General features: G+C 41.8%; 2 protein-coding genes and 1 long non-coding RNA gene across 3 annotated transcripts; 1 reads left to right on the top strand and 2 right to left on the bottom strand.

Moving 5' to 3' along the window:
- Positions 1-314: 314 nt before the first annotated feature.
- pld6 (phospholipase D family, member 6) lies at positions 315-5,281 on the bottom strand. The gene is made up of 3 exons (XM_029279818.2): positions 5,103-5,281; positions 3,657-3,886; positions 315-1,237 (listed from the first exon to the last, which is right to left on the bottom strand). Exons 1-3 carry the CDS (start codon positions 5,279-5,281, stop codon positions 996-998), a joined length of 651 nt encoding a protein of 216 aa, XP_029135651.2. The 3' UTR covers positions 315-995.
- A 3,002-nt stretch (positions 5,282-8,283) lies between these two features.
- On the top strand, positions 8,284-12,795 carry elof1 (elongation factor 1). Its single transcript, XM_020646416.3, has 4 exons — positions 8,284-8,406; positions 8,698-8,834; positions 8,938-9,008; positions 11,496-12,795. Exons 2-4 carry the CDS (start codon positions 8,719-8,721, stop codon positions 11,558-11,560), a joined length of 252 nt encoding a protein of 83 aa, XP_020502072.1. The 5' UTR covers positions 8,284-8,406; positions 8,698-8,718; the 3' UTR covers positions 11,561-12,795.
- Positions 12,796-19,342, bottom strand: LOC109993453 (uncharacterized). Its single transcript, XR_002278375.3, has 2 exons — positions 18,787-19,342; positions 12,796-15,714 (listed from the first exon to the last, which is right to left on the bottom strand). It is a non-coding gene; the product is annotated as an uncharacterized lncRNA (long non-coding RNA).

Here is a 19,342-nt window from a genome sequence, read left to right as displayed (position 1 = left end):
AATTCTCATTTGGTACGCCTCACTAAAACATCTGAACTGCTGAAATATTAATACACTCCACTGAGAAAAACCAGTTCAGGCCTTAATCAACAGGCATCAGCCTGACTGTTGAGCAATGCAGGGGCAGTCTTACAACAAGGCACATTAATCATGTCCAAACCCCCATCCGCTCGACTTGCAAACCTCAAATGCTGATAATATTTCAGCAGTGAGGATACCAGCATGTATTTGTGCTGTAAGAGCTTTCATGTCGGAGCAGGAGAAAAAACTACAGCTGCAGGGCAATGATGCAACAAACCTGCCAAAAACTGCAGCATGAAAGAGGGGTTTTTATTGGTGCTTGGCAAACATAATAATGCCTGAGACCACAGAGGCACAACCTAAACAATACACTGGATTTTAAACCTAGTGTCATTATGCTACATGAGGTGAACGGTGTATTGTCTTTTGTAATTGATGGCAATAAACTCAAATTCCTTAACTAGTCCAGATTATCCCTTATTACTCCAATACCAAACTAGCCCGGATAATCCCTTGTTTGGACGGGGAACATGTGTAAAGTAATACACTGTTGATAACAAAGTAAGCATTTAAAAAATATTATTTACTTGATCTGCTCAGAAGAGATCAGTCACCGATTAAAATGTAATATTTTGAAAAGTCAAAAAAACCTCTAACTTTAATTAAGGAAAGAAAGAATCTTTCTTAATACAAACAGAAGTACTTTCTTTCAAACTGAAGGACAAAGAAAATGTGGATGTCATCTTATTTTTTGGCAGTCCTCAACACAACAACTGCAGGACATTACCTTGGTTATAATGCAAGAGAAACAACTGAATGGAACAGAAACTCACATTACACACTGCGAGACAAAATCAGGCTTAAGTCTGTCTGAGGTCAAATGCCTGCCATGAAACATCCGTTATCTTGAGTAGTGCTACTGTCGCTCGAACAAATCTTCAGAGAAACTAGAAAACGTTTAATTTTGTAGACGTTCAAGTGCCAAGACTGTGATGTTGGCCTGGCTCATTGCAAACCCACAACCTGTCGAACTCCTTGATGAACGGTCGCAGCAGGTCGGGCTCCTCAGTGACGAGGACGTTCTCCATGTTGGCCTGCACTGCTTGCAGCGTCCAGTTGAGGGAGCCGGTGATGAGCAGTCGGCCGTCAACCACCGCAAACTTGTGATGCATGTACACGGAGCCTCTGGAGCCCCCGTCGCAGCGCACACAGATCCCTGAGGAACCAGACAGGTAGACACTGAGCAGCATGGTAAATATTCTAAAAATGCTACAGATGTGTTGATCTACTCAACTATCAGCTTTAAATACTCTGCTGGAAATGCTACGTCATAGGAACTTCTCTAGGGTCAAAACACTCAGATGAACATTTCAAAATAAAGGGTGTTGAAGTCACCTGACATGTTAAGGTAATAAAATGCATTCAAACCTATTCCCTTTCACTACAGGGACTTTTCAAACGCACCGCATCACCATTTCATCAAAAGCTTCCAACAGACTGTAGTTTTTATTTTTTATATTTGTGAGCAGAGGAAATTTCTCAAAAAAACAGAAATCATGCAGAGGTTCAATTTAGAGTCCAGGCCTGTTTTATTCCTCTTAGTTGACTTTTTTTTTAAAGGTCCTGTGAGGAACTTTTGGTATGTGTGTATTTTGGCGCCCCCTGTGGACAAAGAGGTATCCGTTATCTTTGCTGATTTTTGTCCTGTACATGCGAAAGTAGTCTTTTTTTTTTTAAACAAACAAATAAAACTCTCGTCCGCTTCCTTTCTTTTAACTAACTTTTTTCAAGGAAAAATATTTCAAAAGAAAACTGTTCCTGCAGAGTGCAGTGAAGCACTTTGTCTGACACCTGCCTCCAGCAGCAGTTTCAAAAAATAAAAACAACTATGTAAAAATATTCCATCTTCATGCTGACGGTCTTGTTAATATTGAGACATCAATATGATTTCACTGTGTCATAAGATACAAACACTCCTAACAGGAGCATGAACATTTTGATATGTTCATAAAGGTTATACATTCTTCTACAATAATTTTATAGATGCCAAGCTACTGTATGCACTTATTCAATGTTTTACTGAACCATGTATAAAAAAAGATTCTCATTTACTCTTATTGTCGAGTATCAAAATGAAAAAAAAATAAAAATACTGTTGACTAAATCATTGCCGAAGACATTTTCAATAAACTAAGAATATGAATCAAAAACATGATATTGATTTTATTCCAGGAGTCATATAAAAAGATGTTTAAATATTTAATTCCAAAACATTTTCTCTTGGGGGAGTGGTTAGGATGTTTACCCCATGTACGGAGGCTGTAGCCCCCGAAGCGGGCAGGCCGGGTTCAAATCCAACATGTGACTCCTTTCCCACACGTCATTCCCCACTCTATCCACTGTCCTCTCTCTACCATAAAGACATAAAATGCCCCAAATTAAATCTAAAAAAAACTAAAAAAAACATTTTCTCTTTATTTGTGCACAGAAAACTCTTTTGGACAGAAGCTTTACTTTTGAAGGACATTTGACATCAGCTTGCATCGCATTGTAGAATACCAATTTTTTAGAGTGGACTGCAGACTAAACCCAGACAGCGATTAGTCATGCGAGCTCTCTCATGCGATGCTAAGAGCACAGCCCTTAGCAAGTAGTGAAAAACAATTACCAGAAACATATTTTTAAGAGACAACTTTCTGAGCATTTCTCTCCAGAGATTCATGTCCTCATGACCCTCTGCTTTCAGAATATTCAGATCATTGTGAAGATAGCCAAAGCATGACCTGAAAGAGTAAATGCTTCTTGTAATTCAAGTTTCATGTATTTGGACGTTTGACCCCATGGCACAGACAGTCCAGAAGATTTCCCTGCTATTTCAGAGCGTGCAGAGCATCACTCAACATTGCTTTTATGACCGAATAGTTTTAAGCAAACTCTGGAGTATCAAAAACAAACAGCAACAGCAAACTAAGCCAAGGCGCGGTGCTCAGGTGCCAATCACCATCAGCTATTTGAGGATAAAAGCTGATTGTACCTCGTGCCAAAGTGGTTCTCATGAGGTCTGCAGTCAACATACACAAACTCTTAGAAACACTTTGCTTAATGAAAATTCCCTGCCTGGTTGCCAATTTTGTACTTACTTAATTCTTAGTTAACCATATGCACAGGCAGTAATTCACTAAATGCAGAAGGCTGAGAGAGAAAGAGAGACAGTGCGAGCCCGGCACGTGACACAAAATCTTTCAGAGCTCTTAGAACGTGATTACTCTTGACTCACAGGAGCGCTTGTGGTGGCAACCTCTATTCAACCAGACAATTCCTATCAGCTATCCATTTTCGCCCACTTACGAAACCCTGCAGGGCTTACCGACAATGACACTTGTGATTCAAGAAGACAGAGTGAGCACCTTTTGGTGAGCAACATCCTCGTCATCCTTTCCCGTATCTCAAGGTAAAGTTGCCCACAGTAATCACCCCAAAACGGTTGGTTTGACTTTCTTTAAATGACTTTTAAAAGGTCTAAAGATGACCCCCCCCTGGGCCTATAGTTTTTTGGTTGTTATTACATGTGGATGATTTGTCACACACATAAAAATTCCTGAAGCACGTAACCATAAAAAAAAAGTTTCCCTTACCGGCTTTGCGGAGAACACCTATCTGGGAGCCAGTGATGGCAGCATAGTCCTTGTCTGTGAGGACTCGCATGACGACACCTTTGTTGTGCAGCGCTAGTACGGCCCTGCAGAGGTCCATGTTGGAAAAGGCAAAGACACACAGGTCCAGAGTGGAGGAAGCAGACAGGAGGATTCGGAGGAGACGGGAGAAAGACGTCTCCACACCGTGGGGAAACGGGCACAAACAGGTACTGAAAGAGAAATGAACATTAACACCTTCAACCTTAACCTTTGATCTTTAACAGCCTCACAACGTGCACATATGCAGAATCATATTAATGGATATAGAACATGCTATTATCAAACCCAGAAAGGTGAAGAACACATATGTCAGCAGAAAGTGAATGATGAAAGATTTTCACACAGTTTTTGTGTCTCCCTTTATGTCTACAGAGAGGTTCTCTTCAGTCAGGTTTTCGAAAACAAATAACTTACATTTCACTGCACATCTGTATGAGCATGTGACAAATAAAAATCTTGAATCTAAAGAATATTGAACATTATCATACATAGTGAATCAATGTTTATGAATGACCACTCTCTGCTTCATGTGCTGCAAACAGTGCTGAGAGTATTCTGAAGGAAGGAGATGGTGTGCGCCCTGCTGGACAGACTACATGATGACAGTTTCTAAATTACCCAAGAATAACTTTTCTGGATTCTATGTTCTGCAAAAGCGATTTCATATCATCATATACTGGAAAACATGAACACTGATACCAATATATCTGTGATCTGCCCTGATAGGTCTGTGTTATATCAGTCAGGGTCTGGTCGAAAAAGGCCTTCGTATTGACAAAAGCACCAGTGGGCTTATTAATGGTAAATTCCATTTGAGCTCGGAAGTCAGAAATTCCGAGTTACCGGTCAGATACGTCATCAGGAACGCCCCCCGCCCCCGGAAGTGAGAACTCAGACTAATGAATCTGATCTGAGTTACTAAGTCAGAGTTAAAATCCAACATGGCTGCTACATGCGTCAACAGCAACATTTAAACTGTAACCATTCTGTTTATTAGCAACATAGTCCTCTTTTAGTGTAACTGAGTAATTCTCACCTAAAGTATTGCGCAACTTCTATCTGTAGACATGTTGTCATGTTATGTTTGTGCACAAAGCATCAGGTAGTGTGTTACTACAGTATCCTCAGACAAAACAACAAACATTTAACTTGGTGTGATGTCATTCCCAGCTCCGAGACCCGAGTTCCGAAGTAAATGGATCAATGCACCATATTAATGTTGTTTATTCTTTCCTTTAATCTGTACTGACTAAACCACTTCCTAAAAGCATCTTGTCTTATTTGAAGTTCTGCACAGTTGGCCATTATCACAGCATCAGCAGCGATCCAGGAAATATATTACGTACTTTCCTTCCTATTAGTCAACACAGAAATTGTTACACTTACTAAGGTGAGTTGGGATTGACGATGTGCTCCACACAGGACATCTCTGAAGGAAAAAACAGGACCTCATTGCGGATCTTTCGGGGCCTAAGTCGACGGCCGAGCCAGCCGAGCAGCTCCACGCTGAGGGAAATGGCCACTAAACCCAGGCCGACCACCTTCACCATCCATACAGCTGACATTTCCTTCATAAGGAAACAATGTCTTAAAACCAAATTAAGAAAACCAAACAAAACTTTTAGACTAACATAGCATGTTCATATTGTGTCAGCAGCATAATAATAAGAGTCTTCATACATAGTACCTCATAAAAAAACTAAATCATGATCTTCTCTGTCACTATATTCTTTACTTTATTATATTTTATAAATAGTTGGGGGATGTAGAGTAAAATGTGAATTAAAAAACAGAAAGTGATGATTTACAAAACATTGAAACACCCTTTAATTGAAAAAGCAAAAAGCCAACATGTCAAATGTTGAAAGAAAGAAATTTTAATGTTTCTTGGAAACTAGTTCCGTATTTTTGAATGCGCAAGCAACACATTTAAAGAAAACGTTGGGATAGGATCATGTTTACTACTCTGTTGCATCACTGTTTCTTGTAACAACACTGAGGAGGCCAATTACTGTAAGTTTGACAAAGGAATATTTTACCAGTCCATTCTCAATGTAGGATTTCAGCTGGAGTAACCTTCAACATATTTTACAGTTCGTGTTCCAATCATTTTCAAGGAGTGACATGACCGGATTGCAGGCAAGCCAGTTTAGCCAGCAAACGGACTCCTTTACTTTGCAGCAATGCTGCAGTAATTATGTTCTTAATGGGGTTTGACAAGGCCTGCTTAAATATGCACGGCCTTGCCTTTAAAATCTGTTGTCTACTTGGCAGCTAATGTTGCTTCAAAACCTTTATAGTATATGGTTCAGCATTAATGGTGCCTTCACAAATGTGCAGGTTAAGCCCGCCATGTGCACAAATGTACCCTCATACCATCACAGATGCTGGCTTAAGAACTGTGCACTGATTCTTAAAAAACAAAAGGATGGTCCCTCTCTTCTCTAGCACAAAAACAGAGAGTCACATTTTGACTTGTCAGACTTCAGGACAGTCTTCCACTTTGTCTCAGGTCTTTTGAATGAGCATGTACCCAGAGAAAGCAGCATTTTCTGGATCTGGTTTATACACGGTTTCCTCTCTGCCTGGTAGAGTTTCCAGCTCAAGACGATGAACTGTGCTCACAGACGATGACTGTTGGAAGTGTTCATGAGCCCATGCAGTGATGTCAACTACTGAATTGAATCTCTTTTTAATGCAGCGTCGTCTGATGGCCCAAACATCACAGCCACCCAACATTGTGTTTTTTTGCCTTGTCCCCTAAACAGATTTCTTTAGAATTTTTTTTTTGTAAGATTTATTTTTGGGCTTTTCGTGCCTTTTTAATGCAGAGATAGGACAGTGGATAGAGTCGGAAACCAGGGAATGACATGTGGAGAGGGGCCACAGGTGGAGGCGAACCCGGGCCTGCTGCTCGAGACGAGGGTCTCAACACATGGGACGCGCGCCCTAACCATTGCACCACCAACGCGCCCCAGATTTCTTTAGCATTTTTGAATAATTTATTGTTATGCACCATAGCAGTCAATTGTTTGAAAACAAAACAACACAATTTTTAAGAGTTGAGCCCCTCCCCAAACACTTCAGAAGCACTCAATGGTGTTACTAACATGTTAATCTCATTAACTTTTTTAAGCATATCACATCTTTCCAAGTCTTTTCTTGCCACTGTCCTAACTTTTTGGAAACTTGTTGGTGCCATCAAATTCAAATGAGGCATATGCATTTATGAAAACATTAACATTTCTCAGTTTCAACATTAAATCTGCTGTCTGTCTGTGTGCTATTTTAAATCAAATAAGGGGTTTCGCTGATTTACAAATCATCAACTTTTGTTTTCATAAAGATTTTACAGAGTCCTAATTTTTTTTAGAAAATGGGGTTGTCTAAGGTAAAGAATATAGAAATACAGGAAAGCAGAGGATCATCATTCAGTGTTTATGTTGTATGTATATGAAGATTCTTATTATGATGCAAGTTGGACAAACCTGTAAGGGCTAAAATAAAAGGATTAAGGAAACACACATGTAGCCTACTAACATTAAGTATGCATGGATATATGCATTTCAATCTAAAATGTTCATCTGACGTTTAAAAAGCAAAATGATAAACAAACTTCAGATTAAATTCAGCAGAGCAGACAACGAATGAAAACAAAGATCATCTATAATTCTGCATCTGCTGAGATAAGGTTCTTGACTTTCTAATTGATATTAAACATTATATGATTATATTTGATAAGTTGCTTAACATACATGGAAAACTACTACTACTTTCATATAATGCTGAGCAGAAAAGACTAATTTTGCCCATGCTTTCAATCATGAAAAAAAAAAACTTAATTTGTTTTAACCAGCATTGTAGATGTCGACGAGTGGGTTATTTTAACTGTATATTAAACCACATATCATTATATTTAAGCTACAACATGACGCTGACTGCCGACTTATTGATAAAAGGTACAAACTTTACATTTCCAAAAGTTATTTTAAAAAGAAGTCGGAGGTCAGGTCTTTACATAAAGCATGAGGGCGTCTTTACCTGAGAGTTTAGCTTCTATCGCCACCGCGCGGGAGTAGGCTGTGTTATGCTGCATTCACGTGGTGTCGGACACATCGGAAAAACGAGTTTTCGAGTTGTAAAATGCACATGAACACGTCTACTCAAGTCGAAACAACAACTCGGAAACTCGGAAAAGAATTAGGTGCCCAAGTTGTCGACTTGACGTCACTATCGTCATCATTTGCGGGGCAAAATATGTTTTATTAATGTTAACATACTTTTTTATTAATTCAGGTATTGCGCATCAACTTTTTGGCCAAATATAACTTTTATCAGCCACATTTCACAGATCTTTCTTCGTAACATCAACGCAATTATTCGCTTTTGATACATCACTCCGAGCTCCGGACTTTCCGAACTGAAAATCACAAACACACTGAAGTTGGAAGAGCGACTTTCCAAATCAGAAATTCCACCATCCGAGGAGCACGTCAATGCAGCGTCAGACACTGCTCCGTCACATACCGATCAACTTGATTGACATTCCCCGACAGCCAATGAATGGCCGCGCAACACTAACCTGTCCTCCAATCATTTAACTCGAACAGATACCGGTGCCGGGTCTTGTGGAAAGACGCTGTTCTCGGTGTTGCAACGTGTATTTTTCCTTTTCTTCCAACAACCACAGGTAAACATCGTTAAACTCTCAAGTTGCAGCATAAAGAAACTGCAAGGCTATATTGTAGAGCTATAAGGAGAGACGCTTTCTTATTCAAAATTAATTTAATTCCAGGCAGTTTATGTTCGTTGTATTAGGAGATCAACAACAACCATGCTAACACTAGCATGCTAACTTTGATTGCCAACAGTTATGTTCGAGCAGCTGCTGACTGGAGGACGTTTCCCCCGGAAAAGTGTATCAGCGAATTGTCGTTCTTCTTCTCTCTGAGTGTTTGTTCTGTGTCTCATTCTCACTCAGACTTGATTCACTTTGTGCGCTATGGGTCGACGCAAGTCCAAAAGAAAACCCCCCCCTAAGAAGAAGATGACGGGAGATCTGGACTCTCAGTTCACCTGTCCTTTCTGCAACCACGAGAAGTCCTGTGACGTCAAAATGTACGTACAACGCCACTTTGCAACCTCCCTAACCCCCGGAGTAACAAATCCTCCAGTTTCATCCACTTGTTTCTAACTTTTGTATGTTTTTTTTTGACAACAGGGAGAGGACCAGGAACACTGGGATAATATCATGCACTGTCTGTCTGGAGGAGTTCCAGACCCCTATCACCTGTATCCTTTAGCACACAGGACACACAGTTAGAGACCGCACCACTTTATTTCTCTGTCTCCTGTATCCTTTAGCACACAGGACACACAGTTAGAGACCGCACCACTTTATTTCTCTGTCTCCTGTATCCTTTAGCACACAGGACACACAGTTAGAGACCGCACCACTTTATTTCTCTGTCTCCTGTATCCTTTAGCACACAGGACACACAGTTAGAGACTTTATTTCTCTGTCTCCTACTGTGTCAAAAGAAGATCACATCAGTTTGTGTTTGGTCTTTTCATGATGGCAGCAGAAACAATTAAATATAGGCTGTCGAGAATTTAAAGGGGCTTTCAACATAACAATAATAATAATGATAAATTAGTCTTATATATCAATTCAATCAATTAATTGATTTTTATTTGTATAGCGTCAACTCATAACAAGTGTTATCTTGAGACACTTTACAAAAAGAGCAGGTACAATACCTTACTCTTTGTCTGTTAACATTACAAAAGAGCAGGTAAAAAGAACTTACTCATTGTTATGTTACAAAGATCCGGCCTATCCATCATGAGCACTTTAGCAAAGCAGAAAGAAAAAAACTGCCTTATTAAAAGGCAGAAATCTTCGGCTGGATCCCCGGCTCATGACGAAACAGCCTTCACAGGACTAGACTGCGCCGGGCTTGGAAAGGGGAGAGATGGGATAAGATGCAGGAAGATGCTTTTCTAGATACTAAAAGACACTTTAACAAGGGGGAAAAAAACCAACTAGGACAGCACAACGAACAAGCAATGGATGGGAGTTAGAGGTTGTAGGCAGTGTTGAAGAGGTGAGTTTAAGGGATTTCTTGAAGGAAGTGAGTGTGGGGGAGTCTGGAATGTTTTTTTGGGAGAGAGTTTCAGAGGGTGGGAGCAAGCAGCATGGAGAAGGCTCTGTCCCCCCAGGACCGATAGTTTGTTCTGCAGGGGGGGGGGGGGGGGGGCAGGAGCTTTGCATCAGCAGACCTGAGAGTGCAGGTGGGGGTGTGTCGGTGGAGGAGGTCAGACAGGTAGGGGGGAGCCAGGTTCACATAAAAGGCTACCGTACTGCATCAGTAATACTTTTAGAGATAGTCAAATAGCTTTAGGACCCCCCCCGAACACCTTTCGTATGCCAAGTGAGAGTGGGTTGTCTTTGCATCGCTGTAGCTTTCCAAAACTAGCATTTCAACAATCTTAACACCCACTTCATGCTGTATTATGTCAGCTGGGTGGTGCATAGGAAGCTGCAAGGGCTCGAACTTCTCTTCCTAGAGGCCGCTTTCATCCACTACAACCAAATACTGAGTGCAACTGTATGATACCAACACAATATAGATATAACAAGCTAATCGTTGTTTATTTATATTAGTATTAATGACTGCGTGTGACAAATGGATCAGCTGAGGACTGTATTTTCTTTCTTTATGATCTGACAAATTGTCCTGGACTAGTTCTGGTCATGCATAGCCCGTAGTTTTCATCATTAATCAGAGTTGGTCAGTTGTCATCGAGGCGGCTTTAACTACATCCTCAATGAGCTGTCTCATCTGTAAAAATGTAAATACAACTTGTGTCCAATGTTCAAGCTATCCAACCTCAACCCCCTAGTTATCACAGTGTAACACCTCATAGTTAAAAAAAAAAAAAAAAACACAAAGTATTTCTCTGTATAAGCCTTAAACTGTGTTTAAAAAAACAACAACAACTACATCACCCCTGAGGATCTCACAGCACTATTAGAGGTATTGTTTTTGAATCTAATTACAGTTGTTGAATATATCAACAAACAAACCTTTTAGTTTTTGCTTTTAGGTAAGTGAGATGAAAAACATAAAATACTGAAAATGAAGAGCTTGGTGTGCTTAGAATTTTAAAGTGTATCGATGGTGCTGTTTGGTGGGACTACATGCATTCAGAAGGGGGAGAAACACCAGGCACTGCTAAATCAGACACGTTATGTTTTTCAAAGGCAGTGTAAGAACAACCTGTTACTCAGCTTCTGTTTTTCTATATATGACTTTTTTTTTTTTTTTTAATAAAAAAATGTGTACGTGCTCATGTTTGTGTTGACTTTAAACTCAACATATTCTAAATTGACATCATGCTCTATGTTAGCTGTTTGTGTTAATGTGCAGTCTGTGCATGGAGCTGATATCAAAGTATGATAAGCCACCAGCTAACGGCACAGCAAACAACGTGGTAATGAAGTATGAGCCCCCCCCACCACGACCTTTGCCCTCTGGAAGTGACAGTTTTTTCTGGATGATAAATATTATGATTAATATAGAAACGAATATCACATCAGACTCCAGTTTTTACTGGAGAACTAATGCTTACCCGCAGTGGAGTACACAAACAAGTTATTCACATTTGATCTTGATTTCTGTATTGATTTCCCATCTTTAGGTTGTTGTGCTTTTTTTGTAAACTTTCATTTAGGCAACAGAATTCCTTTTTTGTCCTTAACTTGTTGCTCTTCAGATCTGTCCGAGCCGGTTGACGTGTACAGTGACTGGATAGATGCCTGTGAAGCCGCCAATCAGTAGCCCTAGTTGAGCCTGATGTCCTTCCGGAGCAGGGGGAGGATGATGGGGAGGATTATGATGTGGCTGGTGAACGCGGGCCCATTAGGATCAAGCTGGTCAGGGGACATTTCAGAAACCTGAATTATTCAGTTTTCCCATATGGTCACTTGAGTTTTACAGCTGTGTGAACAGCAGTTCCACTGATGAGGTCTTCAGCCTCAGAGCTGCTCTCAAGTGTTCCCGCTCTCTTCTGATTTCTCCCCTTTCTGTGTAAGCAACAACCCTAGTTTTCGTTCTTCATTATCTGATTTGTTACATAATTTGTGATTTGCAGCGATGACTGATTTTAGTCCTTGCACATTGAGCAAGGCTTTCTATGTTGTTTCGTTTTATTTGATTGGTCTCAGATGTTTTAGATGCAGCGTAAACGAGCCTCAAATGAGTAGCTGTTAAATTTAAACAGAAATGTGTTCCTTAGTTTTTATTCTTTGCAACGTTGAGATATTGTAAGCTGCTTGAAAATCTTTTTAAAGAGGCCTCTAGTTACAAAAAACAAACAAACTGGGATCCCATCTTGGCATTTAAATATGAAATCCATCTGAAAGCGAGGAGTGTTTCTGTTTGATTGTGCGAGTGAGACGTGAAAGTGTTGATCTACACAGAAAAAGTTAAAAATCAGAATTTCCTTTAAAAATGATTCCAAACTCATTCCCTATCAAACACTCTGAAGCTAGCTGCAGGACCTGGTGGGAGAGGAACATTTTCAGGGAAGGCTACACCATCAGACTTTACAAAGTGTAGTGTAATAGTGAACTTCTCCCCTGTTGAGGCAGGATGTTACAGTTTGTGTTGACAGTAATAATTACCCACAGCTCTCGGCGTCCTCCTTAAAGACAGATATGTCACATCAGGTCATGCCGCTGATGACAGGGATGAAAATGTACAAGGTTTATGCTTAGCTGCTAAGTTTTGAATTGCTCTCTAATCATTCATTTTGTTTCAGTTGATTGTCTTAAGCTTACAATTTCTCAAAATAAACATTTTGAAAAGACAAAAAAAGATGTTTTTTATTAAAGATGTGTGTACAGACTGTGTGATCTTATCCTTAAATCAAGCATTAGTAATGGAAATGTCTTTACTATGCAAGAGCCATCAGTGTTGAAAAGCTTTAAATGAAGCTGTATGTTTTTTTAACCCTCTGAATTTGACACGTGTGAACTTGGAAATAAACAAGCAATAAGACTTGACAACAGAAATGTTGGTTGGTTTTCAGTTTATTGTGTTATGATAAGGTGAATGTCCTTTTGTTTTAATAGAGTTAAAGGGAGATCATTACAACGGCTTACACAGGACAAAAAAAGCTACAACCTGAACCACACAATAACCGATCTTTGAATTTGAATATGTAGGAGTATGTCGTAATGTTAATATATGAAGCTTTTTTTATAACTAGGAAATCAAAGGTTGTGATTGTCTCCTAAAGAATGAGAAAGAGAATAACCAGCTGGTGACAAATTAAAAGGTAACAGTTAAATTGAAATAGCCTTGTGTTGACTTAATATAAGAGTGTAAAATTAAAGAAAAGGCTTACTCTCCAAGTATGTTGTTTTATTTGATCTTTCTGTTCTCTACTTTTCCCTCCCATCATTTAACACAGGTGTAGCCAGCCTAGAAAAACATGTTTTTTTTGATAAACCTGGTACAAAGGGATCCCCTCAGCCAGAGAATGGGATGGAGAACGACCAAAAAACACATTTTTAATAATTACACCACTTCAATTCAAAGGTGTCAAACAGCAGTGGAAGTGCCACGTTCAAAGTAAAGCGTGTCTGTGCACGGCTTCTGATCTACTCTCCTGTGGCATCTGTGACCGTGACACATTTTCAGGAGTCCAGTATCCATTCATGCCCGCTGAGCGCAGGATGTAGCGGATCACAAATGAAAGCAGACACAGTGTAGTGAGGCTGTGCACCAGGCAGAGCTGAGTGATAATAGATGAGATGTGGAGTGCCTGCCTGGGCTCTCCACCCAGGAAGGAGTGTGTCGTGCATGCGCGCCCCTTCACCGTGCATTGTGTTTGATGATGGACCCCAGCTGGAGAGGTATTGCCGACGCCTTATGAAACATGCTGGAGGATGATTACAATAGAGAATGATTATCACTTAGTCTCTCATCTGTCTGTGCTCGTCCCCTCCCACTGCCTCCCCCTCTCTCTTCTATTTCTCGCTCCTTCTTTCTCCTCTACCATTCAGCACGCGAGGTCAAGTGTCACTCCGTCTCCGTTGTCAAGGCTGCCAATCACCCACACAGTGAGTGCGAGGCAACTGTTGCCAAGGAAACAGAGCCATTCGGTTGCTAGGCACCTGGAGCTGTGCTCACAATAGTCATTTTGTTGCTTAGAACACACACACATGCACATGCATACACAAATACACACAAAACCACAGAAACAGCTTTGCCAAATCAACAAGTTTACACGTCAGTGTGAAATGTGTATAAATTATAATTACTTACTGTGCTAATAAATAAGAGATTTGCTTACGCAGGAGTAAGAAATCATGGAGTAGTAAGCGATGAGAGTGTAATTCATCACAGGCACATTCGCTAACAGATGCTAATATATTGCTGAATTTGCAATGAAACTTTGAGATTTTAATTTATAGTACTTAGCAATAATGCTAATGTACCTAAAATGTATTTCTGGATGTTTTATTCCAACTCCACCGCTACCTGATTAATCAGCATGCTCTGACTCTATGAATTCTTCAGACCTGCACCTCAACTTGATCGATAAAAGACATAAACATCCATCATTCTGACTAAAAATAGTTACCCATAATATCAATCAATCCCTTATTTCCCCACTGGCACATGGACCCATTGAACCTCACTGCAATGTGTGTGCATCCAAATATGTATGTGTGGGGATCTGAATGCTGGTTTTCTTAAGACCCATCAATCCCTTATTTCCCTACAGGCATGTAGATCATGTGAACCCTCGTGCAGTTTATATATATATATGTGTGTGTGTGTGTGTGTGTGTGTGTGTATGTATGTGTGTGAGTCTCCATTATGACAGCCAGTCAGCTGAGCCGAAAGCTGAAATGTCAGCAACGGGTGCAAGCCTTGACATGTCCTCATGTGTTACTGTCTCCTGTTGCTGCTACAGGCATCAAACTCTTTGCACATTTTTAGCATGAGCCAGGAAGACAGAAAATAGGAGTGTGAAAGTAGAGGCAGCAGCGGGATGATGGTTATGCACAAATATCTACCATCCCGTGGCATTTCCGTCCCACAACAAAAAAAAAAGAAGCTTTTTTTTTTTTTTTTTTTGCACAGATTTTGCAAACTTAAAAATTTCCGTTCAGAATGAGGGAAATGTTTGGTGCAGAGTGTGAAGGGCTGTGAAAGACATTCATCAACTGATAAGATTATGGGCTCACTTGTGTGCTCGACTGACTGACAAGGGTATGTAATCAAGAAGGTTTGGAATTAACGTCTGAGTCTGAAGACTTTTGTGTTAAGCTCCCTGAACTAATGCCTGGGGGGGGTTTAGCTTAGTGGCATGGTGCGAGCCCCCACCCCTCCTGCAGGAGAGGCTGAAATTGGGCGGCGAAACAAACTCATTTCCTCCACAGGTGTGAAGAGTGACATGGTTGATAAAGCTACGATGATAAAACCTTTTCAGTGGCTGGATTTGATTTGGCTGGCCCCTGATTGCGTTCTATTTAAAAAGCCTTTTCTGATAGAACAAAATAAGCCCTTTCCTATAAAAAAAAAGTCACCTCTGGGTGCTTAATTAAAAACCATCCCATGTCTGTGCCACCTCCTCGTCCCGTCTACACATTTCTATGTGTCTGCTATTGTAATTTACTGAATAGATCTCTGCTTTTTGGACCCTTATAGATGACAAAGCTTCCACTCGACTACGCGTATTCTCAAGCAATAACATCCACATCTGTATTATCAACCCAAGAATACCCGTGGTCGAGACCGGAGCAAAGAGTCCCACCTCCTCCACTTCCATTACTTTTTTTTTCCTCTCCTGGTTTCCTCCATTCTTCTTCGTCTCTGTGTGCATCCTTTTTCAGCCTCTTTAGCTCTCTGAGTATGATCGCAGTGTGGAGGGAAGGAAGGAGGAGGTCTGTGCGGAGGCAAATCTTTCAGGATAGCACCTAGGATAAGAGACACAAAACACATCGTATTTATCCTTGAAAAAACAATGCAGCAGCACTGCTCAAAGAGGTTGCACTGTAATACACACTTTGTGCACGCTTCAAGTCATGTCTTGTGCACCGTGGGGGGGGGGGGGGGGGGGGCCTACATTGTAGGCTTTATGCAATAGCCACCACACACACACACTCACAAAAAATAGACATGCAGGCAGCCGGCAATGCATCTTTACCTGAGCTGCACAGAGTAAACAGATTGCACTGCCAACAGCTAGTCCCTCTGCTCTCCCTGGTATCAAGCAACCGTTTAGCCCGGCGCTGAGGGAGAGGGCAGGCTCACCAATTATCAAATAGGTGTCAGTGTGTGTTAGACTGCACTGAGGGGAGACACTGATTATCAAACAGATGTTCAGCCCTTACCTTCATGCTTTCCTTTCATTACATTCTCCTTTCCTCCTCTGTCTACCTATCTTTGTCTCCTCCTCTCACTTCTTATTCGGAGACTCTGGTAGCACACACACACACACACACACACACACACACTCACTCACACTCACACTCACACTCACACTCACACACACACTGCTTTCCTTTATTTATTTTTTGCTCTGTCCCATGGAGAATAAGCCTGAATCTCCCCCATCCACACTTGCCAATTAGAGACACAGTAGTTGTCAATCAACAGCTGAGGAGAAGAGAGGGAGAGTCATCGGGAAAAGGGGGGGGGGGGGGGGGTTTGCATCAGCACCACAGACAGCTCCCCCTGGGTAATGCTGGCTAGTTCCCCGATACAACTCGACTTTCTCTCCCTCTCTCTCTCTTTTTCCCTCCTTCTCACATCTTCCCCCCCTTAACCTTTCCTCTCTAATCATCGAGATCTCGCCTCCGTCTTTGTGTTTACCCTTTTTAACCCCCCTCTCGCCCCAGCTTGCTCATCCTCAGATCAGCTTGTTTATCCGCTCAGACACGTGCATTAACCATACATCTGTCTCTGTGATCAAAGCTGCACACCATGAAACCTGACACTTCTGGGAAAGTTCCCATTTGCCAGTGACAGTGCTCTCACCCCACTCGCACCTGTGTCTGTCTACATGCTATCCCGCTGTCCCTGCAAAAGGAAGTGCCAAAACTGAAGCAAGAGAAGATGCTGACACTCGTCTCCCTCATTACCTAGTTTCCTCTATGTCCCTCTCGCTCTCTTTCTCTCTCTCTCTCTCGCTCTTTCTCTCTCTCTCTCTCCTCGCCTCTTACATCTTCCTCTATCCCAACTGTCCAAGTCTGGGCCGCCGATGATGACAACTCAAGTGGACGTGTCTTCTGTTCTCACTAAGAGCTGTGAAGAGATGTACGGAGGTGTCAGCGATCCGGTGTAAAAATACACCCTGCTGCTGCCGCTGCTGCTGCCCTCCTCACTACACAGGACCAGTGTGTGTCTGCTCAGTGTCACCCGAGTGTCTCTGTCTAATTTAGAGGCATGCAGTTTTTAGCTGTTTGTGTGTGTGTGTGTGTGTGTGTGTGTGTGTGTGTGTGTGTGTGTGTGTGTGGGAGGGAGTCTGGAATAGATGGGTGTGCCTGCAGGAGCCGTTTTGAATGCATGAAACAGGCCTTTTGTTTATTTGACACTGTAGTTTTTTTGTGCAACAATATCCTAAAGCTCATGAAACACTTGTGACTGCGCTTAATGCACTTGTTAATAACAGCTTTTTTTGTTCATCTTTTTTATTGCCTTTGCCCGTACGAATGCATGTAGACGTGTAGTTAATGTGATTTTCAAGGAGATGCACAGCGAATGCCATCGGAAAATCTGCAAAGACAGTAAAGGCTTTATTTTCTGTTCTTTACTACTCATTCATATCTGACCCTGTGCCCATACGTTTAAAATTACACCCTCGGCCCCAAGAAAAAGCTGCATGGACCTAATAAGAACTTTATTTCACATGGACATCTGGCTCGCTTTTACAAGAAAATCCATTTCCTGAATTGACTTGATTGAAAGTGAGTTGGCTCCAGCTGGAGGGGAGCTAATAAAAAGAAACAAGCTCGGTCTGGTTGTCATATTTGTGCCTGGCTTATCAATCCTTTAATGTACCTGGTGTTTCACAATCACAAGTGGCAGTGCCGGAGGCGAAGACAAGAGCTGAGGGCTGAGGGATGGAGACAGACTGAGCAGGATGCTGGGCTTTGCTGCTTGCACATCACTGCTTAATTGCTTGGAACTAAAGGCGCTGTTATGAAGATGTTTATGCTTATGCCTGCAACAGCAAATCTTTGCAGTCATTTTGGCTGCACTGTGGAATCTAATAGTCACTACCCAGACAGAAAAGTAAACAACCCAGTGATGGCTATTGCAACAAATTCAGCCCAGAGTGCAGAATTTAAAAAAAAAAACTTTCAATGGCAAACTTAACAGAGTTTCCTTAATCTCCCTCTGGGGCCTAAATGCATCATAAAGGCTCTATTTGGCCTACTAGCCCAGATAAGCAGACAACCACACACAAGCACTGTAAAAATGCACATTGACCAGCACCTGTCTCCTACGTGACACGCGTGGATATTAAGCTTTCTTTGTTTGTAAATACATCCGCTCCCACTGACAAGGAGAACCCAGTTCAGAGTGGCAAGCGTGGATTGAATCTTTAACCCTTTGCAGGGAGAGTTGAACCATCTTTGTCTCTGCTCCAACAGGCTACAAAGGAAGGAATGGGGGGGGGGGGAAGCCACGTTGACACATGCTGCTGGTTAAATATTAAGCTGTGTTCAGGTGCATCAAGTCGGTCGATGGGGAACTTGGGAGTGAGGCAAATGGGACCAACCCGTTTTTAGTTATCAAATTATTAAGCGTGCCAGGGACTAATTGATCGTGCGTAAATCCCACGCCGCACACTGCTACAAACCACCTCTTTTTAGCCTAAAGCCTAAATCTACTTAATGTTTCTTGACTTCGGGGTTTATCAACAAATGTCTCTTAATATCAGGGCAGTCCAAAGTGATAGGACCCCCGAAAAAACGCCGCGCTGTCAACTGTGTCCAAAACGCTCCTCACGCTAAAATAACACCAGAAAATGTCAAACTTACCGCTGTGTCCACCTTTCCTGAAGAAGCAGCCCCATATGCATCACATTGTATCCATGCTGAGGAGTGAGAATAGGCTATACCGTGCAGGGAAACGCCCCCCCCCCCCCTCCTCCTCCTCTCCCTGCTATTCCTTTCTCTCCTGTGCACTTCTCCTCCTGCTTATGGGGAATCACATAACCACTCCTTGTTTTCTGCTTTCTCTTCGAGGGAGGGAAGGGATGGAGCGATGGGTGGACGGATGGATGGAGCCTCTGCAGCAGCATCAGCAGCAGCATCCCATGCAACTCCGCTGCAACCTCTCACCTCTCCTCCCCTCCTCCCCTTTTCCTCTCTTTCTCTATCTCTCTCTCTATCTCTCTCTCTCTCTCTCTCTCTCTCTCTCTCTCTCTCTCTCTCTCTCTGTAGCCCATGCCTGACGCCGGAGAGCATGCCCTATAGTGCACCGGTCCCCAAGCTGGGGTTCGGGGACCTCAACGGGTCTCATTAAGAAGGAGTATGGTTTCTCTTCGGGCGGTTTACACAAGACGCTTGTGTTATCACTGGAGAGCTAATTGAA

The sequence above is a fragment of the Labrus bergylta genome, chromosome 1, assembly GCF_963930695.1.
Source record: "Labrus bergylta chromosome 1, fLabBer1.1, whole genome shotgun sequence".
Lineage (NCBI taxonomy): Eukaryota > Metazoa > Chordata > Actinopteri > Labriformes > Labridae > Labrus > Labrus bergylta.
This window is presented reverse-complemented; position numbering and strand designations above follow the sequence as displayed.